We start from the raw sequence: 27,756 nt of genomic DNA, 5'->3' as shown, positions 1-27,756 counted from the left end.
AGTAACTAGTAGCCTAACTAAAGGTATCAAATGAATGCAGTGGAGTCAAAAGTACAGTATTTTCCTCTGAATTATAGTACGGTAGATCAGTAAAGAGATACAAATAAAAGTACCCCCAGACAAAGAACTTAAGTACAGTACTTTAACAATGTACTTAGTTACTTTCGACGCCTGCCTCACTCTTCAAAGCGCTGAGGGAAATGTGTTTTATTTTGAAGGCGCTGACAGGAAGTGTAGGGGTCGACGGTTGTCGTCTGCTTTGACGCTGCATGCGGGCTGATCGCATCGCATTCCGATGTGAGCGAGATGTAACCGCTGCGTGGACTCTATGCTTCCAAACCGTCTTCAGCCGCAATTTGAAGGGATAAAATGTCCAACTTGAAGGAGTCCAACACTTGTCCTGACGGCTACAGGGCTTTAAGCACAGGCGAGCTGAGCGAGCTTTTACAAAACGACGACAAAATGGACCAAATCATTCGGCTCAATGAGAAGGTAGGTATCCAAAGTGCCAGCAGGAATTTGCGCCTTATTAACGCTTTTTAAAGCTGCTCTTCTCTCACTAACGATGCGCTTCTGTTGTTTCCCGGCAGCACATTTGTCCGTCGCCGCCAACGAGCATTTCGGGGTTTTTGTTCATCACGTTTGATGTTCAGTGTGTACCGTAAATCCGCTTTACATGGCTCATCGATTGTCTGCGTGGCGAGTGGTCTGATTCCCAATGCGTCTCCACAAACCTCGGTCTCCTAATATTTGCGGTTAATTATTAGTCACTGAAGCCAAGATGAAATACAAAGATATTTATTTATGTGGTGTGTACAAGTGATTGTTTATGCTTCTAGCGTTCTTAATGTGCTGGAAGCATCACATCGAGGTGTTGAAGACCCCATACGCGCCGTTATGTCTCTGCGCCGAACTCCCTTTGAAAATCTCGCAATATAGCGTTTCTTCATCTGACAGAGACCTGGACACGAACTAGAAGATGCCCTGAGGACGCATTAGCGTTTTTAAGGCAAACTATTCAATTCGGCATCATTTGAGTACACATAGGAGGACTTCTTTGAATCAAATTTCAACTTTTACAACTGCTCGTTCTCACTCGTCGTCCCCCGAAAGATGCGTCGGCGAGCGGAGTTCATTTTGAATAAAAGTGCACTTTTGCTGCAGTGAGTTTCGTCTTGACGTATTGGATTTATGCCGAATTGAGCAGCGGTCTCTTGCAGTCAGGAAACACCTTCGGTCGCAGTCTTTCATGCGCGTGTTTTTGTGCATGAACATGGCAAATTAAAATTGGAAGAATTTTTGAGCGAATTCCACGTGCCCTCCTCTGCACGTCAGAGAGGCACGTTTCGGGGCTACATGACCTTCTTGGCGTACTACATCACTCTCCTTGTCACACACACACACACACACACACACACACACACACACACACACACACACACACACACACACACACACACAGAGAAGGTGCACCAGTGGCTCCCAGACATTTTCATGGGCCCCATTTTGATTAGGTTTGCCTTGGGGGTCCGCGGACAGAAAAGACTCTCCCAGCCAGGATCCAGTGAGCTATAGAATATCAGTGCTTTCACAGCCATGGGTGGAGTGATAACAACAGTGTGTGCAGTGAAACATAACCAGGGCGGGACAGTCATCCTCATGCCTGTGCTCATTGTGACTGTGCGAACATCCAGGGAGTTAATTAATGGAGAAATTCATCCGCTTCGATTGGGTTGGGGGTCCTGGACCGGACGTTTGCATTGCTGTCTTCTACTAAACTCTTCCTCTTTGACTAATTAAGGCGCTGAGAGCTGACTGTCATGTGATTTTGCTCAGAAACAGAGGCAGACGTTTTTTTTTCCTTGGCGAAGGACGCGACATTTGAAACCTGCCTCTGTGAATGAATCGGGATGATGGAGCCAAAGAGGTTGAAGAGGTCATACAATTCTCCCCCGAGACCAAAGCGAGAGACTCAGATCCACAATCCAGAGCGCTTGGAGGTGTTTCAGGAGCGATCCACCCCGGCTCCCATTTGTCTGTCATTAACAAATAATAGTGTGTTTGCAGAGGACGTTTTTTCAGTAAGAGATGTCATCTACTCTACTGTACACAGAATATATCAAAACATGTCCTCGTACATATTAAACGCCTGGCTGGTTCCACAACGCGCCTCTCATCTGCACATGAGCTCTGGGAGCAGAACGCTTCATTAATCTCATGTTAATGATGAGCGTTATGTAAACTGCAGTTAAATCATTTATAAGCGTGAACGCTTGAGCCTGAACGGCGGAGCGTCCTTCATGTCCTCATGAAGAAGAAGAGACCGCACGAGCGGCTGCAGCGGCAGAAACATCAGGTCACATCAGGTTCAGTCGTCTTCCTGGACACGTTTAGTAGTGGCTGTTAATGACGGTGCAGGTCGGCTGATGAAAGTCTTTATTAATCCCGAGAGAGGAAGTAGAACCTCGTTCAGGCTCAGGAGGTCAACGACGAAACAGAAGTAAAGAAACCTGTCTGCAGCGCTGAGCGGCGAGAAGTACCAGCACATGATGCAAACTTTCTAAAAATCTGTAAACCACAAATACAAACCTGGAGAAAATAATAGCAGTGTAAATAGATATTTTCCTCACAGAGCAACGTTAGTCTCCTTTCAGCTCGGCTTTGGCCTCCACCGGCTCTGTAGCTGCTAACTGCTGCGCTGTGCTCAGCCGCTAGTCGCTAACGTTGCGTGTCGCCTGTTTGATGCCGAGCAGGTGGTCTATCGGAGCTTTATGGGGGATGATTTATTGATTACTGTGGCTGAAACTCGGCGAACAGCGACACCCTCCACATTTGATCCCAGCTGCGTTAAACTCATCCCAAAGGGTGCAAAGAGCGAGTGATCACGCCGGCGTCCCGCGGAGGCTCCCGCCCTTCACTGAGGAATCCTCTTTCATGGAAAAGACGTCTTCACCCGCCCGTTTCATCGCAGTCTGAATGTTAGACTTTGGCCTGCAGACGCCTAATCAAGCTTCAGCCTCATTTAAGATAAAAGAGAAACACCTATTTACTGCTTTTCCCGCGGTCAGACATGTTGAACCGCAGAAAACAACAGCGCCACCGCTCCTCGCCTCCTCCGGCGCTCAACTCCCGGCGCTTAAGTGCTCCCCGAGTGTCATTTGTCAGGGACGGTAAACACTGTCAGCTCTGCTTTACAGCCTGTGCATCAAACACAAAAACACTCCCTCCCCGAAGACGGCGGCAGTTGTTTGACAGACGAAGCAGGAAATGGAGTGTCTGTATTGATTCCTGTTTAAGGAAAAGGGGACGCGCGATTGGGCTGAAACTTATCTTTATCCTCAGAGGACACGTTTTCAGACTGAGCAGCACATCTGCAGCATCTCCTGCTCGCAGACAAGCCTTCTTTTGACTACGAGGCACATTCTGCAAATTCCTCCAAACTTGGGACTGGCACATCCTTTTGATGACCCGTAAAATGCGAGACAGATGCACCGTACAGCGCTGGACTCAATGATGTGGCCTTCAGCGACTCACTGTTGAAAGAAAGCAATTGAGCAAGAAGAGTTTCCGGCCGGGCCGAGTCGCAGGAATGCTCAGTGACGGAGCGCTCGGCCGGGATCGGGGTTTTCTGCAGCGTCGAGTCCGTTCCTTCACAGCTATACCGTCACAGCATTGTTTGGCTGCGCTCAAAGGGAGTGGCATTCAGCTGAATAATTCATAGTTTTGGCTCGTATGGCCCGGTGACAGTGATTACTCACCCCTTCCCCCACATCCACACACCCCCACCGCCTTCTCTCCCAGCAGCACGACATTCAACAGCACGTCGAAGACCTTTTCCCATAAATCTGACCTCTTTGGGCCTCAAACAGGACGTAAAGAAAGACGTGAGGAGGGAGAATTTGTCTTCGGTGGAGCTGCTAACAACTCGTTGACATCTTAAACGTGACGGGGGCCCTAGAGGACCCTGTTTTTAAGGGGCGACAAGCCAAAAGGGCTGGAAACCCCAGATTTAATCTTCAGCAATGCATTGTTTTTGATTAATCTGACCTGTAGGTGCAAAAGTGTATTTGTAAAAGTAGCACAAAATGGAAATACGCAAGCGAAGTACAAGAACATCACAGTTTTGTACAGTACGTGAGTAAATGCACTTCATCCCACCGCTGCAGCATTCGGCGAGTGAGATCGATCAAAGCAGCCGAGCAGGCGATTGGCTGAGCGATCACACGCTACGTTCACACACGCTAATCAAGAAACAAAGTAACTCCATCAATCACAATCAGGAGCTGATGTGTGAGGAAATACTCCGACTGCACAGCAGGCTGAAGTTAGCCGTCTGCACGTCTGCACGCTGATGTTTCACAGTAAAGGTCGTTAAAAGATTCACTTCCTGTTCACCGTGAAAAGCAAATTCCACCAGCCTGTCCGCGTTTCTCTGTGTGGTGTAGTAGTAGTAGTAGTATGTATGTGTTCTAGGTTTGATTTGGTCCTCTGAGGTTGGGGACATTGTGCCAGACGTGTCAGTCTCTGTTTCTGCCTGTTGTCTGCATTGAAGCATGGACGCTGGTTTGACAAGCAGGCCTGTGGACATCAGTATTCCAGCTGGGACGCAGGCGGAGATGGCGACTGATCGACCCTCCTCCCTCCGTCAGCAGGTGTTGTTGAGTTTACCTGAGCGGCGCGCTTCACGGCGTCCTGTGCGGCTTCCATTTGCAGCGCTGATTGCATCAGGCAGCTCCCGCAGAGGAGCGTCCGTCCAGCCGCGGCTCCCTCCCAGCGCCGGGGTCATTCGGGGTGCACGAACGATGCAGCTGCGGCGGGTCTGAGTCGGCCTCGCCTTGCAGACGAACCGCTGGGACTTTCTCTCAGCGATTTATTGGGAGGCACCAACATAAATTTCCTTCAGTTCTAGAGAAACAAAGCACCCAGAGTCTGTGCTGTATAAACTGTCTGCGCTTCCATAACCGAGTCTCTGTGCGCTTCGAGCTCGCCAACGTGGCCTCAGCAGCGACCTGCAGAGCAGATGAACTTTGTGTTGATTGACTCATAGATTAGTTGACTGATCATTGCAGCTCTGATCGATTAAAAACATACTGAAGGTAAACAAAGCGAAGAAAATGCGCACCAGGCTGAGAAGAGGAAGTAAAGCTAATATAAGCACGCAACGCAGTTCACAGAGTTTTTAATTTCCTGTTTAAACACAGAACGTTACCTTTTGTAGGAAAGTGCATGAAGTCGACATTAATAACCCGCAGAGACCCTGACTATAGCACGCAGGATGCATCAACAGCACCTCAGAAAGAGTCAAATGTGCGCCCCTCAAAATAAAAGTTAGCTTTTATTACGTCCTGTGCGTATTTTAAGGCAGCATCATGCACGCATTTGTTGACTTTCCACCTTTTGTTCAGTTTCAGGAGCTTCAAGTGGACCGAGAGACGCTGCTGACCTCCAACCGGAGTTTGGCGGAGGAGAGCCTCGCCCGACGACCCCGCCTGTGTAACGGCAAACTCCAACTGGCGGAGAAATACCGGGAACTGTCCAACCTGGCAACCACATGCTGGGAAAAACAGAGTCAGCTTGGTGAGTTTACCCCGTCATTGAAGAGACAAAGAGGTGGGGGTGGGGGTGGGGGGGCTGTGTCTGGTTTCATTAAGGTTGCCAGTGGATGATCGCCGTCGAGCCATCAGTCAGGAGGAGCAGTGATGACGAGGTTGAGATTCCAGGACTGGACGGGTAAATCCGGCCTCGCTGAGTGAAAGTCGAGCCCTTTTCCTAATGATAGGACAGCTTTCTATCTGACCTTAAACCGCCCGCTGTTGCTGTCGTCCTTACTCACTGAAACGGCCTCAGAGCTTGCGCAAGGTTTCATGTGGACTCGAGTGAAAACAAACCAAAAAGAAGAAACCAGAGAAGAAAAGGTTGCGTCCTGACCGCTTAAGGTTAAAGCTAATTACACGTGATGTCCCACAGCGGCTCCTCATTGTCTCACCTTGTGATTGCAGCGAGACGCTCGGCCTTCGCCGCACGCTTTGAGACATAGAAAGCAAAACGCAAGATCGCTTCTGACTCGCTGCGAGGGAAGCTTCACATCAGAGTGCAGCGAAGCTTCAGAGAGACGAGCCTTCAGCCGCCCGGCGAAAAGCCTCAGCATGACTGGAGTTTGGTCATGGGAACCGAGCGGAGCATATCAAATGCCAGCAGGAAGCTTGCAGCAGTTGTCAAGGAATTTGCGGGGTGAAAGGGGCCTTGTCTTTGTTTAGGCGAGTCATGCTTTTGACGGGGCAGCGCCGGAGGATGTCTCTTTAAGCCTCGGCCCTAAATTTTAAGCCTTGTGGGCAAGCTTTAGAAATTCCTCGCCGCGTACGAGCTGAGAGCAGGTGATAAAATAAATCCTGTTGCATTAATTTCCAGAGGTAAATTCTGCCGCTGCGTATTTCTGACTCTGAGCGGGAGCTTTTATGGAGCGGGCCGCCTTCACCCTCCACAAAACGATCAGGCAGATTTGTACCGCGGCCTCAGCTGCCGGCCGGTGATGGAAGTTGGGTGGAATGTTAAACTTCCTGTCAATGTGTGCACATTACACAGATGCTGTCCCACCTCCCCAGCAGAGCAGGATGGGCGGGGGCCCGTCCTTCCTCTGCAAAACATCTGATTCTCATTAGCTGCAGCAAGGGAGAGGAAGAAAGGATGAATGAAGGGTGTTCTTGAGGCAGGTAATGGCAGCAGAGACAAACCGGGCAGACGGCTGCATTGTTTGTACATCCTGCCGCGGGTGGACGGGGGTCTGCGAGCGGCGGCGGGGGTCCCCAGGTGGAGCTGAAACCTTGAGTGTTTCTTCACATCCACTCTGGAAAGTTTCTCACAACTATTATTGGCATTGTTTCCCTTCTGCTGCTGAACGTCGGCGCTGACTTTCACACTTTTAAGATGGAAGATAATCCCCTCGCCGCCGCACAGATGTGACCCTGGTCTGTTACAGCAGCCTCGCTTTTTAGGAAACCGCTCATTTGTTTTGTCGAAAACATGTTCAGAGTTGAGTCGGCGAGCTTTGGTTTAGAATCAGAATCAGCTTTTCTGGCCAAATATGTGTAATCTGACTTTAGTTTAGGCAGCAAAGCACTTTTATTAATGTTAATAAAGTTGAATGTCCAGTGATTTTGGCAGTTTAATCAGTGTCAACAGGACGTTTTATACACTGTCTGATTTGGCCGATGGCTCGTTTCAGATGGAGGCTGCGGACACGGTTTTAGTTTGATGTTCACTTGTTCATTTCTGTGTTAAAGGACTGAAGGAGGGATGTTGAACCTCAGTCAGCAGCCTGTTTTTTTTGGTGCTCGGTTGATTTTAGAGAGCAGAAATTCACTGCGGTGAAGTTAGTTTTGAGTTGGACATTTGACAGACGTTCAGTCCTGGTCCAGCAGCATCGTCTTACTCGGTTAGCTCACCTCTTAACCACAGGGGGACACTTAAGGGACCGTCAATAAATTACTCTGTGAATGATCCTAAACCAGTTATTTTCAGAGCCTTTGTGCAGACTTGCCTGCATTAGAGAAAATTATGACAGAAATATACTAAATTGGCCTCCTGTGATGTGTAACCGCTTTATTTTACAGACACATTTTCAATAGCTTCCACGTCATGTGACCCAGTGACTCCACATCCACTGGTCACACTGGAAACCCATTTTTCCTTCATCATTCTCATCTTCACTCTCTCCATCAGGCTCATAATATGAGCCAGGAGAGTCAAAGCTGCACAGACAGGTTGAACAATTTGCACAAAATGTTGTTGATTCCTTTGCTGAAATGAACACCATCGTTTACGCTAATCTGTGTTCTGCGTCTTTTTCTTCCGTCTCGGTATGAAATTTAAATCCCTGTGCTTTCCAGCCTGCTGTCAGTTTAAACTTGTCCTCATGTTGATAGAAAAGCACAATTCAGGTTTGCAAATTGCAAATTAGTAGTATATAGAGCAGATAAACAGGGTTGTTTAGAGGAAAATTCACTCTGAGACGCTCACTGATAACAGGAAATATGTATTTATTCAGTCTTGAGGCCTGTTTCTTTATTTACATGGATAACGGGTCAAATGTTGACAGCATCAGATCGCTGTGAGATATTTTTGGCTCAGCTACGGCGCTATTTAAAACATCAGCACACTGTTGGATTAAGTGTCAGCAGCTGTGAATCAAAGAGCTTCGCTGTAGATTTTATGTTATTATACAATTAGAAATCCATCAAACAGGCAGAAAGCAGCATTTCAAGTCGAGCAGAGGCGCCGCGACACTCAGGAACTGTCACATGTCAGCGTTTGCTCTGTTTACGCTCCCGTGGCCACTTCTGAGTCCTCAGTGGGTGTTGAAAGGCATCCTGGGACACATTAGTGAAGTCATTACTGAAGGTAGGTACTGAGGTAGGCGAGCTGAGGGCCGAGGTAAACGGACAGTCTGCTAAACCCCGCCCCCGCACAGCAGTTGTCCAATCCTAGCTCAGCAACCGTAACGAGGCCCAGCAGGCTCGTCGATCTATGGATTTCCTGCATGTTCTGTATATGAAGAGCTGCTAACATTAGCATGCCTGGCTAACTAGCCACTAAGCGCCACTGTGAAGCATTTCCACACCTGGTGAGAGCCACAGTTCTAGATGCTACTATATTAGCATGTAGGCTAACGGTAGCAGCTTGCTCTGTTGGATTTAGAGAAGGTTAAACAGCAACTCCAGCCGAACTCGTTATCCAGGATGGTTTTACTTTAGCCAAACACATTGGCTTATCGCCATCCCAAAAGCTAAGCTAACCTCTGTTCTGCTTGTCCAAGTATGTACGCTAACATCGTAACAGTGAATGAAACAACAGTCAGAACTCCTAATTGTACATATTCTAGGACTGTTTTGACTGTTTGCTCTACATTTTTTGTTAGCTTTAGCCTCAGTCCTTTAGCATAATAGCATGTATGTAGCCACTAGGTGCATCATTAAGTTGCCTTCATCGGCCCGTTAGCTACAGCTGCGAGCAAGACTCGTCATTTCAGACTGTGGCCTGCCTGAAATCAAGGAGCCATAGTCTAAAAATACTCAGAGCTTCGATTGTGAGTCTGTTATCAGTGTCTGCTGCGGGTCGGCATGCTAACACACGGCTGGAGAGCCTCACGTTTGGCTCCTGGCATCTGTTTAGTCAGGCCGGTGCAGGTCGACTGTGGCGGCTCATTTGATGCATTGAATGCTTTCAGCTGTTTGACTGCTGCAGTCAACGGCTCGACTGCACCTTTTGTCTGTAACAGTTCCTTAATGATCCCCTGTAATCCCTGTGTCATCAGCGTTTTACACTCAGAGAGCATGAAGATGAAGAAGTGGCAGAGAAGAAATATGAAATATAATATGAAATCGAACTTTTAGCCACTGACCACAGTAAATTCTCCAAACACCCACTGGTCGAGGACAAGCGGAGGTCAGCCTCTGAACGCAGCGTGCTCTGTCTTTTTTTTGTATCTGTGATGTTGGGTGTGGTCATCAAAATGGGATCATGGGCTTGTTTGTTGCCACCATGTCGGATCTGAGACAGCGTGAACTGTGAGAAGACGCCTTTATGCTCACTTCCTCTGGGAAGCCAGCTGACTGTTTGTAGGTGGAGAACAAAGTGCACATGGTGTTTCTGTTTGGGACTTTCCAAATTCAGATGTGAATAAAAGGGCTTTGCTGAAAGTCAACAAGTCATTTGAAGGCTTTGAGGACGTCAGAGAGTGTGTGATCCCGGCTTTGTGTTGGAGGTTTGGACGTTTGTGAGGTGTTCTGCTGCTGCTTTTTGAGAAGAGGTGCTGAGGGTGCTCCCCACAGGTGACAAAGCCCGGGGGTAAAGTTCCTGCCGACCGAACCCAGCGGTTGGAGTCCTGGTGGAGGTTTGTGCATTCCTGCATAATTGGCCCTGTTTGCCGGTGGGAAGCCGGCGAAGCTCCTCTGGTGTTGTTGCTGCTGTGGCTGAAGGATCTGAGGAAAATTGTGATAATTGTGATTTTTCTGACCAATGATGTGAGGTGTGTGGTCCTCCGTGGGTTTTTCAGAGCAGAGTTAACCCTTTAAGTCGGAAAACTGGGAAGTTTAGCTCAGATTTTAAGTATTATGTCCTTTTTTATATGCTGCCCATTCAAAAGTGGGATTATATCTATTAATCAGTCACAACAGATTTATATCGAATGATCATCTGCTGGTGTAACCTTCAAAAAAGTTGATTTTTGTAAACATCTGCTTATTGTCAATCTGATGCAGCAACACGTTTCACAGACTGGGAAAGATGTGGAACGCTCCAGAAACATCTGTTTGGATCATTCCACAGGTAAACAGGCTCATTAGTAACAGGTGAGAGGATGATGACTGGGTATAAAAGGGGCGTCCTGGAAAGGCTCAGTCATTCACGAGTGAGGATGGAGCGAGCTTCACCACTTTGTGAACACATGACTGGATGAAGGATGTTGCTGCATGAGCTCAGAGACACTTCAGAAAACTATTGTCAGTGAACACAGCACGTCACATCTGTTAATATTTTAATATCTGACTATCGAGCGATGCTGCTGACAGCTCTGGACTGTAGCTCCATAAGCTAAGTTAGCTTCAAAGGCCGACTAGCTACCTGCTAGCTAACCTGTCTGACATGGCCTCAAGGCGATCACCCACATTGTTGATGAAGAATAAGGCTTGTGTGCTCTTTGATAAACACGCCGTGCTGCGATGTGCAGCTGGACAGAATGAAGGCAGGTTGTGTTCACTGTCTGCAGGTTCACAGAAAGTGACTGTGCCGCCTTAAACTGTGGCGTGTTACAGCCTGTTAAGACTCTATTAATCACATTAAGTCGTAATTAAAATCCTGGCTCTTGCAATTCAAACATTGCACTCTTGTAAAGCACACATGTGACTGTCTATGTCTATGAACTCTCCGGGATTTGGGTGTTCCAAATGGGAACAAAACCGGCTAAAAGCCTTGAAATAGATTTAATATGAAGCTGTCAGAGGAGCTCGTCCACTCGTAGAAACACGGGTTCTGGCGTTCGACGGCTGCGTTGACCGTGACTGAACAGACTGAGGAAAGATCATCGACCCAGAGAAACTCCAACAGCAGAAGGAAAAAAGATGTCACGGCGCAGATCTCGCCGTGTGATCGACAGGAAACGCCACGGCGGCGAGCGCGTAAAGGGAACAGATGGTGGAAATAAAAGCATTTTGTGCATCATTTGCTGTTTCCCATCAGCAGAGCGTGGCGGCATTCGTCCGGGAATCCTGAACGAACTTAAAAAGTGTTACTCTGTTTGTGGCGCCGCTCGAGAAGCTGCGAGGCTGTTATCACACCCGTGCTGGACGCGACTGGACGCCTCTCAGGTTGCTCCGACGTGGTGCTGAAGAGGACAAACATGAGGCTGGAGTGCTGCAGGGGTGAAATTCACTGCTGACTCGCTGGCTAATTTTCAAGCCTGGGATGCGTCCGTGCCCTGCAAGGCCCCATCTGTAATGCCATGACCTATTTGTGTGTAATCAGCAGCAGATCGCTTGCCCGGCATGTTAAACTGCATTTCTTCACTTGATTTCTCAAAACCGTTCTGTACAGTAGTGTTAGCAGCCTTTGGAGGGGAAAGAATTGCATTCATTCTGATCAACCGATGGCGTCTCCGTGTTTGTCTCGCTTCCAGCTGGCGCTCCATCAGTCGGTCGCGCTGATATCCAGCAGCCTTTGACCGGAGACGACGTTTGGGCAGGTCAGGCATGAAACGCACAAATCTGCTGCGCTTCAAGGCAACGACGGAGGCCGCGAAGAAGAGCTGATATTTCACTGACATTTCCGTTCAAACACAGAAATGAATCCACCTCCTGATGTGCGTTTTACCAGACTTTCATGTGTTTTCATACAAGCTTTCAGAGCCTCTCATGTCAGAATGATCCCCCTGATAAAGCTTCACGCTCTCCTGATCGATTTGCACGCTCTAAGAAAAAAGTCAGCGGACTAAAGGCGTTTAATTCTACATCAAAACAGAACTTCAGATTCGTGTGATGGATCGAGTCTTTTGTCCGCAGCTGGGTGAAATCCTGCCGCTGCTCAGACATGTTGATAAATCCGCCGCCTCTGATTTGCAGTGACATTATGCACGAGCGTGTTTATCTTCATTAAATCTCATGCACAGGACAGCAGGCTAAGCACACACACCTCTGCAGACATCAACCTGCTCTATTAAAGCTCTGTATTCTGCCTGTTTACACAAGAGACACCAGCTTACTGTGAACTCATGAATCCTGTGCGTCACTGCAAGTGAAATGTCGTCTTATATTTTGATTCGAAATGCATTTCTTGCATTTCTGCACTGCCGATTCCTCGTAAATCGAGCTGTTGTTGACTGGCTGAAAGTCTGTTTGTTAACCTTGACGAAGCCCTTTTGCACTACACGAACCAAAATAGATGCCCTCGCCGCCCGTGCTCCCGAAAGCTGCCGCGGCACGCTTGACGTCGTGCGGTTGAAATGGAGCCCTGCGCCTTCGTTGTCGCGATGCAGCGAGTCGTACGAACGTGGACGGCGGCTCACACTTTCACAGCCTCCCCTCAAAGGCATTCTGAGTGCCGCTCTGTTGTAAACACAGAGGAAGTTGTGTGAAGGACACAAACTGTACCTCCTTTCACACCCGCCACACCTGTTCGTGTGTACAGAAGGTTAAGAATATTTCCAGCAGGTTCACTGAGGCTGTACGGCGGCCTCAGCATCTGACCATGAGGCGTTAAAAGAAGCGTCTGAGGCAGGTGAAGCACTCCTGTTCCAGAGTCTCCGGTCGCCTCAGCTCGGACCATTAACATGCTGACATCAGCTGTTTGCTGCTCGGCCCACACGCCGACAGCAGCTGTCACACTGATCAGTGTTTCCCTCAAACAACACAAAGCAGGTTTGAACTGCGCTCCGTCTCAGCGCGCTGCACAGGGTTTTACTGCTGAGTCTCAGCCTGAGCCGACTGGACATCCTGACAGTCAGAGCTTCAGGGGCATCGCTGCCTGACGGCCCAAACCATTATTTTGTCGTGGGAACAGGCTCTTCACCTCTAAATGACTCCAGAGCTGCCGCAGCCCGACAAAGTCATGTCTGAAACAGGTTTGAATAAGACAGAAATACGAGTCAAAGAGTGAAAACGAACCAGAAATTCAGTTTATCTCCAGTTAAAGTCAAATATTTTACATGAGAGGAAATATCTAACCCGTCTTGTTATTACATTATATTACATTATACATTACAACAGACCATATACACACATAAATAATTTCCTCAAAGGAAAATTTAAATGCCAGCATCACTGGATCAATTTCAGCCTGCAATTAATCCTTCTTTTCACTCTCCATTAATCAGTAAAAATGCTTGAAAATGCCCAAATGCTCAAAGATGATATCCATAAATAACATGTTTTATTGGACCAAAATCGAAATAAATGTAACGTGCAGTGATATAAAACAGATATAATCAGACAATGGTTGGCGTTTTTACTCGATAAATGACCTCAATTATTAACCCAAGGCTGCAGCCAGTGCTTATTGTCATCAATGATTAACCTCATCATGGTTTTCTAGATTCATTTTTAAATCCTTTAGACAGAAAATATAGTAGAGTATATGTATGTAATATACAGACAATATTCCCGCCTGAGAAGCTCAGACCAGTCAGTATTTTCCCTTTTTGCTTGAATAAATGACTTCAAATTAAATTTCAGAATAGTTTCTAATTGATTTTTTGATCAATACGTTTTTGCAGCGACAGTGTGAGGCATCACTCTCCTGTGATTTCACTCCTGATGTGACTTGTCCAGGACGTGTTCGGCTGTGAGGCTTACGGCTTCAGCCTCAGTACGGTTGGGTGGATGGAGTTTCATTTGGCGCTCGCAGCGCTTAAAGCGTCAATTTAAAAATTCAGCAGCAGCATCTCTGTTCAGAAACAGTGTCGCCGTTATAATCGGCAGTAATCCTCAGAACGCGCAGTCAGCAGGTTTCACGGGGACTGTTTCCTCAGTAGAAAGGACGTCCAACGCAAACAGAAAACTCAGGCAAATTTCTCAAAACCTGCACATAAACCCAAAAGAAGCTGCCTGCAGAGACGCCACGTGGGGTAACTGCGTCAGGATGTTTTTCTATAGCTTGAACTTTGTGAACTGACCCTTCAACGGCACGACCAAAGGGAGGTGTCAGAATTTCCCCTGACGAGCACTCGGATCCGTGACAGCGCCTCTGTTTGTGAATGAAATATGCTGCAGATTTCATCATCCACAGCAGAAAAGTCTGTCAGTTTGTTTGTTTGATTCATCCAGAAGGTTTAAAAAGGCTTTGTTTGTATTAAGACGTTAATAACAAGTGAAAAATGGCAGAACAGTATCACAGAGCCTGAGGAGACGTCAGTAAATTGGGTTTTTTGAATGCAGCAAAGGTGTTCAACTTACAACGACGCAAAACAGAAAAGCAGCAAATAATCACATTATGGAGGCGAACGCTCTGGAATATGTGACATTTTTCTCTAAAAATTGATAATCAAAATACTAAATAATCATCTGTGATAGCAACATTGTACCTGCTAATCACCAAAAATAAGTTCAATGGGGAAACATGAGCAGTCAGACAATCAGTTTGTAAAGAAACCGGCAGGTTAGAGAAACTTATTTAGAAGCGAAAACAAAGACAAACGGTGAAATCACGGCCCGAGCTGTCTGTTGAAAGCGTCCATCACAGTTTACAGACGGACTCACGTCAACATCCAAGTCCAATTACGAGTGAAAGCTCTGAAATGTTCAGCTGGAAGTGCTAAAAAGCAAGCAAACGCTGCTTTTAATGGCCGTCGCGCTGGATCGTCAAATCGAGTTTCGTGAAACGACATGAACGTCTGCAGACCGTAAACATGGAAACACGTTGATTATCTGAAGGGGCGTTTCCTCTCTGTGGCGGCAGCAGCGCGACGACCTCGACTCCTCATCATCTCATATCTGCTCCCAGACAAACTGCGTTACTCCATCACTGTTCTCTACGCCGCGCTGGCCTCCAGGTCCGCTCCCCCCGCCGCCCTCCACCTCCTCAAATGTAGGTCACATACAGCTGCTGCAGGAGTGTTTTGTTTGTCTGGTTGTCACCTCTCATTACACCCCCATCACCCAACATCTACAGTGCGGGGTCACGAACAAGGCCAGTCCGTAATGCGCGCTTGCTTTTTACTATGAGTCGATGTTCACACGTGACGGCCGGCAAAATGCAACCGGTGATAGATTATTAATGCCGAGGTGACTGCGGTGTAGAAAGCGGGATGTGCTGTGGAGGCAGAATAAGCTCAGAAATCCTCCTCTCTTTAAAGGAAATTTATCACCTGTAAAGATCTTTGCGATGGCTTCGACTCAGCGGCGAGCAGGGAACATTTAAAGAGAACATCCCGAGTGGAAATGAAACTGCCTGCACACATTGTCTCTTCCCTCTCTGTCTGTCGAGATGGGGAGCAGAGATTTCCCTCGGGGGGCTCAGAGTTATTAGAGTCATTACTGTGACCTTTCTTTGCCCCTCAGTCTCCGCTGAACCCAGCCTGACCTGTGGGGGTTAATGTGGCTGCCACAGCATCTCTTGGAGGGACAAGACGCACTTTGCAGTCAGCTGCGTCAAACCCGCTCATAATGATGGCTGACCACGATCCCCGGGAGGTGAACACATGCTGTGTGTACAGTGTGAGAGCGCTGCACTCATGCATATTTATCGTCCAGGCTCTGCTGTCTGTTCCTGCTGGACGTCACTTAGACAATCTCAGGCTGTTTGTAGTACATTTGTTCACATTTGGACAAAGTAACGGCATTTAGAGGAAGCCGAATGAGCTTTTAGCAGTTCCTGTCTGCAAAGCGCTGATGGATAAACACGCAGCTATCAGCGGATCATTTGGATGTCAAAGAAAATAAAAAACGTGATGATTCACAGGCAAGTTCTGCAGTTATGATTTATAGATGTTTAAGTGTGATTGACGTCAGAGAGACTGATATCCTCTGGATTACTGAGTTATGACTAACAAAAGGTGTGATTTTTTGATGCAGTTTGCGATAATGCAGCTCCACCATGTTAGTAAGCAGTCGGATCGGTGGGCAAAAGTACAATAACTGACTTCCTGTTGTTTTTACAGCACCGACATCTTTGACCTCACGCATCATCTGCGCCTCGGGTCTCCCCCACTATTCGAAAACCTCTGCTTCATTAGCAGTAGATGACAGGAAATGAGGGGAGAGAGAGATAGAAAACAACATGAACAAATGTTGTGGTTCAAGGTCAACTTTCTAACCCCTGGGCCACCACAGCCCCCCCTGTTTATAGACCCTTTATTATCAACAAAAGGCTGTTTAACTGAAGTCACAGCCTTTGGAAATATCATTAAATAAGTAATATCTGCTAATATGTTTCAAGGCCTTGAGGATTTCCTTGAGAAATTGTTGATACCTGAGGTCACGTTTTAGTAGATTTGGCTTAGTAACAACATTATTCTGCCCAGTGGAGCTACTGGGATCAGAATATGGTGATGCTGCTCAAAAGTCATCATTGTAAATTTAAAAAGTATAAAAGGGCAAAAAACAGGAGCCGTCAGGTTGTAAAAAAGCCCTGAAGATAGATATCACAAGACCAAAACCTGATTATTCTGATGCATTTTACACACTGTGCAAAGATGGAAACTTGTATTAAAGGTTACTGCAGAGGTTTCATCTTGTAATGATGCGGTTTGTTGTCCTGTTTACGGCCTGTCGGATCACCTGACCTGAATGTGCCTCCTGTCCTGTTGATTTAGATGAAGTGATGCTCCCAGATCTCAGAAATAACCTCTGTGTTATTGTTAGAAACTAACCTAACCTGATAAGACCCAAGTTATAATTAAGAGAAATGACCCAGAGCTCCTCAGCGTCTCCGGACAGTTTGCTGACCTGATGCGTCACGATGAAGGACAGTATCTGGTCTCGTCATCGAGTCGCTTCCCGCTCTGTCCTGATATAAAGTTGATTTGAGCAGGTTTTGATGCTCTCAGGCAGATTTCATTTGATGTGGTTCTGTGAGCTGCTGCCTCCATCTTTTTCTCAAGGCTGCTTGCATTTTTTATTGTATTGACATGGACGTAAATAATTCAAACATGTGGTGTGTGTGTGTGTGTGTGTGTGTGTGTGTGTGTGTGTGTGTGTGTGCGTGCGTGCGTGCGTGCGTGCGTGTGTGTGTGTGAATGCATATGAACATTACACTGAGGTACGATGCCAAAGAAAGCATTGAAAAAATTAATAAAACATTTAGTCCGTAGTTATTTGTTTGTTGAAGTTGTATAGATTTTCTGGCTGCACAGAGGAGAGCTGATAAAATCTAAATGCTGTATATGAGAAAGTAATATGAGTGGATGGCATAAATAAGACTCCGAAATGGGTTTCAGTCTGTGGCCAAACCAAACTAAGACCAGCTTCCCAAAATAGCTTAAAGTTGAATATTTACAGCCCCTGTTTTCCCTTTTTTCTAGCCAACAACTGTCCACCCCATCACCACCATCTCCTCGTCAGCACATACCCTGAAGGCTCTTTGTGATTTGGAAAATAATTTTCTCTGCCGCGGTTTCTTGGTTACTGGTTTTTTCTTCCAGCTTCAGTGAAGTCATACCTCATCTTCCTTTCTCCGCATGCATCACTGATGTTTCTTTGTCATTGCAGAGGCTCATGTCCAGAAGCACAGCCTGCAGACGGCACAGAACCTCCTGCAGGAGGAGGTGGCACATGCTGAGGAGCATTCAGAGGTAAAGAAACCAACAGAAACCTCCTAAAATGGAGTTCGTTCCTCTTGTTCTTGCTGAGAATCTGAGTGCAGGCTTTCATCAGTTTGGCAGCACAGTTGTAGATGGTTCTTGAAAAGCGAGTCTGCAGTCTAGCTGACATCCCACCCACTTCTGTGCAATCTGATCTCTGAAGACATGAGGCGTGTACATACAGTGAGCAATCCACCAACATCTGACAGCAACTAAGCCTCCACAGCCTCCACATACTGCACATGTGCTCAGTCCTGCATTCACACTCAAGGATTTTGGAACAAACGTCTGCATCTTGCTATTAAATGTTATTTGTCCGGGTCATTTATTGTGGCGATGGAGCATTGGTTAGTTTCTGGAGATTTACTTACTGTGGCAGCTCAGATCAACAGACCATATTCCATCCCACCGGGTCAATGCTCCAACCAAGGAGGCGATAAACTGAAAACTGTGCACCCCAGTGAGCGCTACAGAATGATATTGTAGAATAATAATAACCAGCTACATGACTGTAACACTTAACTCTTTCATTATTACAGTTCTGTTTTGCTAGCAACTGCTAGCAAGTCACGTCCGACACTTAAAGCTGATAGAAGAAATCAGATACGATGTAATGGCTGCTGACAGTTCTACATGTTGCCATGATGCAGAGCGAAAGTTACATTAGCTTAAGTTACGTAAGTTAAAGTCATGTCAGCTAAAGTTACATTAGCTCAAGTTATGTTTGCTAAATTACATGAGGTACATTCGCATTAGCTAAAGTGACATTAGCTGCAGTTACCTGAGCTTAAGTTATGTTAGCTAAAGTTATATTAGATGAAGCCACGTTTGCTAAAGTTACATTAGCTAAAATTACATTAGCTGAAGTTACGTTAGCTAAAGTTATGTTAGCTAAGTCACATTAGTCGAAGTCATGTTAGCTGAACTTAAATTACCTAGTCACATTAGCTAAAGTCGTGTTAGCTAAAGTTACGTGAGTTAAAGTCACATTAGCTGAAATTACATTAGCTATACTTAAATTAGCTAAAGTCACATTAGCTACAGTTATGTTAGCCAAAGTTACATGAATTAAAGTCACATTAGCTACAGTCATGTTAGCTAAAGTTACATGAGTTAAAGTCACATTAGCTGAAGTTGCATTAGCTGAAGTCATGTTAGCCAAACTTAAATTAGCTAAACCACGTAAGCTAAAGTTATGCTAGTCAAAGTCACATTAGCTACAGTCATGTTAGCTAAAGTTACATGAGTTAAAGTCACATTAGCTGAAATTGCATTAGCTGAAGTCACGTTAGCTAAAGTTACATTTTCAGGGACTGCGTACGGGCCTGGGAAACAGCGTACGCTCAGCTAACGCTGGATATTTCTTCCTAACAGCCTCATCACTCATCAAACAGAACAAACAAAGCGTACAGACACCAGTTTTTATGTTTAATTTTGTAGATTAACTGACTCATGAAATCAGTGTCGACAGAGCTGAAAAAATCCAACACAAACTGAATTATCCGCTGACCTTGATGCCTTCGTAGCTGTCTAATAAATAAGCTGTGAAAGGATGACGAGCTCATTATGGCAGCGCGGCTTCATCGCAGACTCACGGCTCGGTATGTTCATGTTCTCATGTTTACCTCCATGCGCTCGCTGCCTCTCGCCTGTAGGCTTTATTGTGTAACTGCTGTCATAAAACGCAGTTTCTTCCACGTGCATGTGCTGACATGAGCACACAGGAAACACACACAGCTGTTGGTAGAAGCCGTTTTTCATGATTCTGTCTAAATTAAAATGACAGTTGGTGGGTTTTATTGTATGTGTGCCGTAGAAATATTTGGACCAAGATCTTCCTCAAATATCTTCATAGATAATGTATTTTTGACTTTATCTCACCTGCCCAGTCGGCTCTTTGTGGGTTTTTCACAGGCTGTTAACAGAATATTGTTCCACTGACATGAAACTGCATATTTTAGTCTATTTTTTGTGCTAAAAACCACACAGATGTGCTCTGCAGATTAAAAAGATCAGCACCCAGAGCGGATTAATTAACCTGTTATATTTTCAGGTCTCCCCTGTCAGTTCATTAACCAGCCTGAACGCTGTTGTTCTGTCTGTAGACACAAATTAATTTGCATAAAGCAGGATAACAGCCAGACACAGAAAGAGCTGCAGACTCTGAACCGAGCTTCATACCCTCATCTGTGATCATGGCCACAGGTTTGGTGTTTTAAACATCCACGGCTGAAAACGGCACTGCTGCCGTCACTGTGAGGGTTTATGAACCAGCTAGCACACATGTAAGTTATAAGGCTGTTGTAAAACATTTCAGTGGTGGAGATTAAGATCCAGTTGTGGGAAAAAAGCAGCAGTCTGTCTCTGTAGGGATGCTTTTCATAATGTTGTCAGACATGTAGAAGAACAATCTGAGCTGTCAGCGGGAAAAACAAACAACTTCTGGTGGACGAATGTTGACGGTGAGCAAACGACCGCAGGGAATACGCTGCCAGCTTCAGCGCGCTCGTTCAGTACAGACGAAACTTCAAAAAATATGTCGCTCGCACTCAAAAACACGAGAAAATAGGTGCGTAATCAGATAATAAGTGACCGAAACAACAGCACCAACTGGAAGCGAGCGAGCGAACATTTCAATGCTGTTTATGTTGAAGTTATGTACAAGTAGTTTGTCTGTCATTGTACTGGGAGAGAGGATGAAAACGCCAGCCTTAAATAACATCAAAACTGGGTTAGATATGATCAAAGTCTTCAGGATTAAGTCTTTAAACAGCTTGGAAACGTGTCAGCGTTGGTCAGTTTTGGTGCTAAATGTCCGTCTGTCCTTCACTTTGGGATCTTCTTCCGTCACTCGTGCAGTTTATTTTAAATGGCCTGCGTTGAATTTTGGCTACAGAATAGATGATTTGTGTGCTTCCAGTGAGACTTTAAAGATCAAATCATGTGTTAGCTTATGCAGCTTATATCCCATTGGTGTTTTATTCCCGCTGCGGACACATAAAGCATAACGGGAGGCTTGAAGGACGTCCTTGTCTGAATGAAACTGTTATCTTTGGAAAGGCTGCATCGTTTGTCTTCTTCTCCGTGGTGAACATCGCTTCAGCCTCAGACTGGTGGTTAATAACAGTCACCTCTGTGAACACGATACATTCAGCGTCTTCTTTTGGGCTTAATCAGGACAGCGAGGGAGTCTTATTCACACATGAAACCCACCCCGCCGCTCCAGGCTGGGATTGATCCACCTCCCCCACCTGACGTGGCACCGATCAATACCTCCACGACTCTGTCATTAGAGCGGCGGTCCGCTGATTGATTAACGGCCAGCACGAACAGCCTCGCTGAGAAAAGCCTCATAATGTTTGTGCAGGAGACGAATCACGATGTGTTTTCTTCACGTCTGTTATCTTTATACAAATAAAAGCACACATTAGTTTTCAACGTTAATGATGGACACTGATTCTTTAACGTTACGATGAAAGGATCCTTGAAGTGACGCTCATCCGTCTGCAGGTGGATGCAGCTCCAGCAGACCTGAAGCGGAACAAAGAGACCTCTGCAGCGTCTCTCCTTCTGTGGTCGTCTCCTCTGATCTCAGTCGCTTCACATTAAGCCCTCAGAGAGTCGTCGCTTCAGTGAAAGTGTGTTTTGATTTCCGTGATAGTTCTAGAACGAATCAGACAGTTTCCAAAACATCTTCTCTCATAACTCAAAGTCGTGGCACCGCGGCCATGAAAAGCTGTTTTTCCTGCCTTTGAAGGCTCCGGCCGGCTGCCTCTTCCTCTTGTAATGTGTGTAAAACCAGTTTCCAGGTGAAAAAAGGTGGATCGACGTGTCTCTGGTTCAGATATCTGCTGAACGGAGGGCACGCAGGCCGGTCTGGGTTTTGACTCGAGTTCAGAGTCTCAGTTTCCTGCTCATTATGAGTTTAAGATGAGAGGGGATCGATGCTTTCAGGGTCTGCTCTGCTGCCAAAGTGACGTTTTCACATGGACAAAAACCCTGAATACAAGGCTTCATAATGAAGGATTCACCAGCAGAGATGTTTGCGTCTCTTGTTTCCTGAAGCTGATAAAGAAAGCAGGTTTTTTATGTCAAAAGTGACTGTAAATAAAACATTCCAGGTAAACAGTGAGGAAAAGGGTTAAAAACAAGTGATAATTAGCTGTTAATGAGGAAATATCGTGTTTGCACTGATGAAAACTCTCCATCATAACTAAGTGAAATGCTAGTTTTGATCGAAACCATTTATTAAATCTAAAGAAAACACAATATCAGAAGGTAACGAATAAGACGATGATTTATGTGGGATTAGTTAGATATAATTGTGTCCAGGGTTGTGTTTTTTCCACGATTAATTACTCTGCAGATTATTTTCTCGGTCGTTTTGTCTGTAAAAGGTGACATATTTAGTGTTCTGAGAAGCTGGAAGCATCAAGCTTTTGGTATTTCCGCTTGCATAAATGTCTCTAATGATTCACTGATTATTAAAATCGTTGCCTCTGATCGTTCTGTCGGCTGACTGATTGATTGTTTCAGATCTAAATGGCGTGTCCCACTGACCCGGTTTCACCCATTCGTGTTGACGCATGAGTGATTCGCAGGCCGGCCGGCTGTCCAGCAGCATCCATTCAGGAGCTCTAAAATCTCGTTTTCTCCACACAAGTGAAGCGCTGAGAGCTGAAGGAAACAACTCATGTTGGGAAACACTCGGTCACTGCAGTCGTTAGCAAAGGCTAACGAAGCGGTTGTAAAGTGCATGTGATGAGGCTGTTTTTAGCTGCTGCTTCATCCACATGTGGCTCTGGTTTCACAGCAGCTGGGTGGTGAACGTGGCATCGACTCAGAATAACTGCAGGTCACTCATGTTTTTAACAGGATGGAGCTGTGAGGCTCAGAGGAAGGACGTCTGTCGGGGTTTGGACGCACAGATGTTGATCGTTATTTGGATCATTTCATCGCTGATTTGCATGAAATTTGTTGACTGTGAGAAAATGTTGTGATGATGGTAGTGGTGTTTTGTTACTCGTCCTCCACCGCGTCGTCCCCCGCTGTCTCCTTCTGGCAAAGACGTTGTTTAATAACCTCCGATCGCCGCCAGTGTGTTGGACCTGCTGCCAGCTGTTACCTACAGAGCTCGTTTCATTTCATCTGGAGCGTGCAAACAGTGATCTGCATTCAGCACATGAGACGAAACCAGTCGTGAGGAATCTCCTTCCTGTCAGCCTGCAGATGAAATAGAGCAGATTCGTGGAGGAGCTCATTGGGAGGATTTCACATTTCTGCTAATTCTTACTGTTTCTGTGGAGGAGAAGGAGCGATCGATCGGTCAGAAAGCAGCTGAAAGTCAACTCAACCATTAATTTGAGCCACATTTTGAGCTAAAATGCTCAATAACTGCTGGTTTCTGCTGCTCATTTTTATGGTCTGTCATACTAAACTGAATGTTTTGGGGTTTGTTCTGCTGGTCAGACAAAACTGAATATTTCAATGTTTCACCCTCTGACATTTAATGACAAAATGCTTCTAATGAAAATAATCATTAGCTTCTTCTTTGTCACTCAGTCACTTGATCGTTATCATCAGAAACATTAAAAAGAACCTGGTTTCCTCTGTCAGATTAAGGAAATAAAAGAAATCCGTCTGATGCAGTTTGATTCCTGTTGCAGAAACCTGATCATTAGGTGATAAATAGTCTCGTATTTCAAAGCATTTGAAGTGGCAGCGCAGTGTTTCCTCACCCTGTCAATATTTCTAATTTAGACTTTGTGTTAGTTTCACTTTCAGCCGTCGCGTGATGTCAGAAACACAGCAGAGCAACACCATCGTTCCTTTCATCCCACCGGCTGATCTCACAGCCTCGTCACAAACCTGTTGATGTGACTACATGACCAAAAAATCAGGTTCCGCCAGCTGAAATGTGGTTTCTCTAATCCTTTACCCCGATGACAGAAACCTCATTTACATGATGTGTCAGAAAGAAATCGGGTTATTGCAGAACGCCAGCCGAGTGCTTAAGTGGATGGAAATACACATGAAGCTCTATATTTTGGAAACAAACCTCCCACTGTCTCCCAGCGTGAACACGCAGAATGTAATGAACTGACCAAAATGTGAATAAGCCTCTGCTTTTTAATCCCAGGCTTGTAAAACAAAACTAAATCAGAGCTGGCTTTGAAACAATCACGGTGGTTTATGCAGCGATTACTTCACAAATATAACTTCTGTCCTCGACCAGACGAGGCTCGCACTCGGCTTCTCGCGTCCTGGGAACTCGTTCAGAGACGGATCACGCGGCTTTCAAGCTCTGCCAAATGTAACAGTTGCAGCGTTAGCCGTGTAAAATGTCCTCGCAGTGATGTTCTGTGGCTGACGAACTGTGCCAGAGTTCATGGGTAAACATCCCGAGCTGATTAAATCCTCTTTCTACTCGGAGGAGTTTGTTTGAAGGGTTCCCCGCGGCGGACCTCCCTTTGTGTGTTGTCCCGTCTGCTGATGTTGGTTTATTTGTCTGCCCTTCTTCACAGGAGCTGCTGGAGAAGTTCATGGAGGGAAACCTAAGCCTGGATGAGTTCTTGGACTCCTTCCAGAGCTCCAGGAAGACGTATCACGTCCGCCGGGCTCAAGCGGAGAAGATGCAGGAGGTCGCTCGGGCCAGGCAGCAGCCGAGCAAAACCAAGAGGGCGGAGGAGAGCAAAGTCCCGGAGGTGAAGAAGGACTCGGAGCAGCCTCAGGAGCCTCAGCGGCCCAACGGCTTCGTAGCGCAGGGACCTCTGAGAGTGTTCCAGGTGCGCTATGGCCTCACGCCGGCCATCCTCCTCCCCCATTACCCCGTTTCTCCCCCCGCCTCGGCTCCAGGCTATCAAAGCAGCACCCCCCCGCCAGAACCCCAACCGGGACAGACCCACATCCTCAGCCCCAGCACCCCGCTCCCAGGACACGGCCAGCCGGTCGGCCTCAGGGTCATCGGACAGTTACCGGGCGGCTGGCCGGCCAACGGGCGGCCGGTCAGGGTGCAGCAGCTTTACAGGCCGAGCTCTCAACAGCCCGAACCACCGTACCGATAAGCAGGAGGAGGAGGAGGAGGAGGAGGAGGATGAAAAGCTGCTTCGAGAGGTCTTCCAAGACGTGGAACCAAACAATCATGTAAGCAAAGACTGATCCAGAGACAGGCAGCACCGCAGGCGTCCGTTTCTGTTCTCCATCCATGACACACAAATGTAACCAGAGCAGAGATGGTGAGGCGGCGGAGGCAGGGACCAAGGACCAGGGACGGGCTCCGATAGCCGCATTTAAGCTCCAACGAACCCCTTATCCGACCTTTAACCTCTCCTCATTCTTTCCCAAAACATGTTCGATCAATCGGCACTCGCACATCAACAAAGAACACAAATAGGACAAAAGAAGAAACTGTTTAATGATGAGGTGAACTAGAAGCACAAATATCAAGAAAAATGACCAAATCAGTCAAATCTGAGCGAGTTAGCAAACGCTCCCAGAGGGGTTTGCAGCGGCGTGGACGATGGAACAAAAACAGACGTGTCCTCGTTCAACAATCGGCTTCGACGCTGCGTTTGAGTTGAATAAAATGCTATCGGAGTCCATCCCTGAGGAGGAAGGGCTTATCGTGACTTTAAATTTTTTTTTTATTATGCTTTTCATGGAGGAAGGTGAAGCACAGGGTTGTGAAGCACAACGGCGGAACGAAAGGAGGATCCCATCGCTCATTCGTACGGTTAGCACGGAGACGCTTTGAGACGCCGAGTCGCTGAAACGAGCGTGGCGCCAATAATATGGTGTTTGATATGAACTCTCATCGTCCCTCCTCGTGTCGTCAGACTGTGACGTTCATCATGAGGAGTTGAAGCAGCGGCTGGCGTTTCTGATCGATACCTGGACTAAAACCCGTCGGCGTTCCTCTGCAGCGTCTCGTGTGCGAGCATCACAGACGATCACCCGAAGCCGCCTGCCTTCTTGTGCGATTTCACGATCAGCGTCGGAGCTGGCAAGATTTATTTATTCATGTAAATCCTATTTTAAATGGCTGACTTCAAAGCTTCTTGTTTACCGTGCTAAATGAAGAGCTGCATCTCCTTTCAAGGGGGCCAGTGTTTCTCTGTCTCCCCCCGAACGGAGACGCACAGTGAAGGGAATTTAATCTCTGTGAGGACGCCAGCGCTCTGCCAGCCCACAGTGGAACAGGAGGAGGTTTAGGAGGTTTCCCTCGCTTCACTCTGCCGTTTCCTCATTATCCATCCTCCACAATCGAAAAGGGAAAAGCTCTGGAATGTAGTTTTCGACGGTGAACGCTCATCCATAACTCATAAGTGCATGCTTACCACAGCTTGACAAAGTACATGAAGATGCCTTTTGCAGGCCGGTGCCCAGTTGCATAAAGCATCCACAGAAAACACTCAGAGGTCTTTGAAGATTTGCGTTGAGTCGTTCTGATTTCACCCACGTTGTTGCCTGGAAACCTTCTGAAATAAGAAGAATGCATTTCAGGGCTCTGATGGCTTCATTAGAGGATAGTTGTGGGATGTTTTTTTTGGGTAGTTTTTCTGGAGTTTTGGCCATCGTTTCTGTCTGCAAACAAACTGCTGAGATCTGTGAATGCAGCTGCGTCGCCAACAGGAAGTGGAAGTGCCAAAAGATGCTTCGTCTGTGTCATCTGATCTCCAGCCTTCAGCTCTCTGCCCACGTCTCTGCAGCTCCGGTTTCTCCTCTGACGAGCTGAAACTCGGTGAAGCTGCTTCACACATTACCTGGAAACTACATTACCCAACAAATCCTAAACTCTCTGACGCAGAAATGCAGCTTTTTGTGTCAGCGAAGTGAATTAATGAGCGATATACAAACACACATTTTCAGTTCCTTCCCTTCATTTGTTCTTTTTCTGGTTTGTTTGGCTGGTTTTTGTATGTGTGTGTCTGTTTTGTTTTGCTCCTTGTGTTTTTATTTATTGTGGAAAAAATCAAAAGAATAAAATGTCGAATAATAAAAAGAAAGATCCCACAGGTTGTAAACAAACCTCCAGATCAGAGAACATGAAGGTGGAATTATGAGCTTTGACTATTGGCTGGTTTCTGATCACCTGACCGACGCGGCCACGTTCACAGATCTTACTGTGATTAAAAGTGTTATTATGATCCTTAAATTAATTATGGCTCAAAGACACAGTGGATTTCTTTAAGTCTGTTAAATCCTGAACAAGGAAACTTGTTTTAATTAGTAAATGAAACTGAAAGGACTTTTGTTGTTTTGCAGTATTTCTCCTTTTCCTCTTCAGTCCAGTTTATTTTTTGACCTTTCATTCTTTCATTTTGTTGTTTTGGTCATTATTTTTATTTAATTTAATGCCTTTGCCTGCAGCGTTTTGCTAAATAAAGGAAGGACATCTCACCTTTTTTAATATGCAAACCTGTAACACAACCACAGAAAGAGATTTAAGAATCACTCATTATTTTACCTCATGTAAAAATGAAGCCAGAACCACGAGGTGGTTAGCTTAGTTTAGCTTAGCTTAGCATGAAGACTAGAAACAGGGACCCACCAGTGTCTGTAAAGGTCAGTAATTAGTGAGTTTTGGCGGTGCTGGTTGGGGATTTTGATCCCTTTGGACGGAGCCAGGCTAACAGTTTCCCCCTGTTTCCAGTCTTTATGCTAAGCTAAGCTAACTGGCTTCACATTTAGAGTACACACGTGAGAGGAGCGTCAGTCTTGTCATCTCAAGAAAGCGAATAAGCGTATTTCCCAAAAAGTCAAACTACTCCTTGAACCACACATCTGAAGATGCTCGTTTCAGGAAGCTCTTCTTCTCTGGGACGTAAAGCTGTGATGTAACTGGGCGCTGGCTGCGAACAGACATGCAGTTCTGTGTCCACTCAGGGTCTTAGAGGGAAAAGCACAGTGCTGTAGCACAGATGGACCCGGGGTGATGCTGAATCTGGACCCGTGGACCTCATGCCCCCTCCCCC

At 46.3% G+C, this 27,756-nt stretch overlaps 1 protein-coding gene across 1 annotated transcript; it reads left to right on the top strand.

Annotated features, from left to right (window-relative positions):
• Positions 1–252: 252 nt before the first annotated feature.
• On the top strand, positions 253–27,301 carry vps37d (VPS37D subunit of ESCRT-I). The gene is made up of 4 exons (XM_070983069.1): positions 253–492; positions 5,406–5,577; positions 17,691–17,773; positions 24,307–27,301. Exons 1-4 carry the CDS (start codon positions 370–372, stop codon positions 24,844–24,846), a joined length of 918 nt encoding a protein of 305 aa, XP_070839170.1. The 5' UTR covers positions 253–369; the 3' UTR covers positions 24,847–27,301.
• Positions 27,302–27,756: the final 455 nt, after the last annotated feature.

This window comes from Chaetodon trifascialis, chromosome 16 (assembly GCF_039877785.1).
Source record: "Chaetodon trifascialis isolate fChaTrf1 chromosome 16, fChaTrf1.hap1, whole genome shotgun sequence".
Classification (NCBI taxonomy): domain Eukaryota; kingdom Metazoa; phylum Chordata; class Actinopteri; order Chaetodontiformes; family Chaetodontidae; genus Chaetodon; species Chaetodon trifascialis.
The sequence above is the reverse complement of the archived record's forward strand: the minus strand, read 5'-3'. Positions and strand labels throughout refer to the sequence as shown.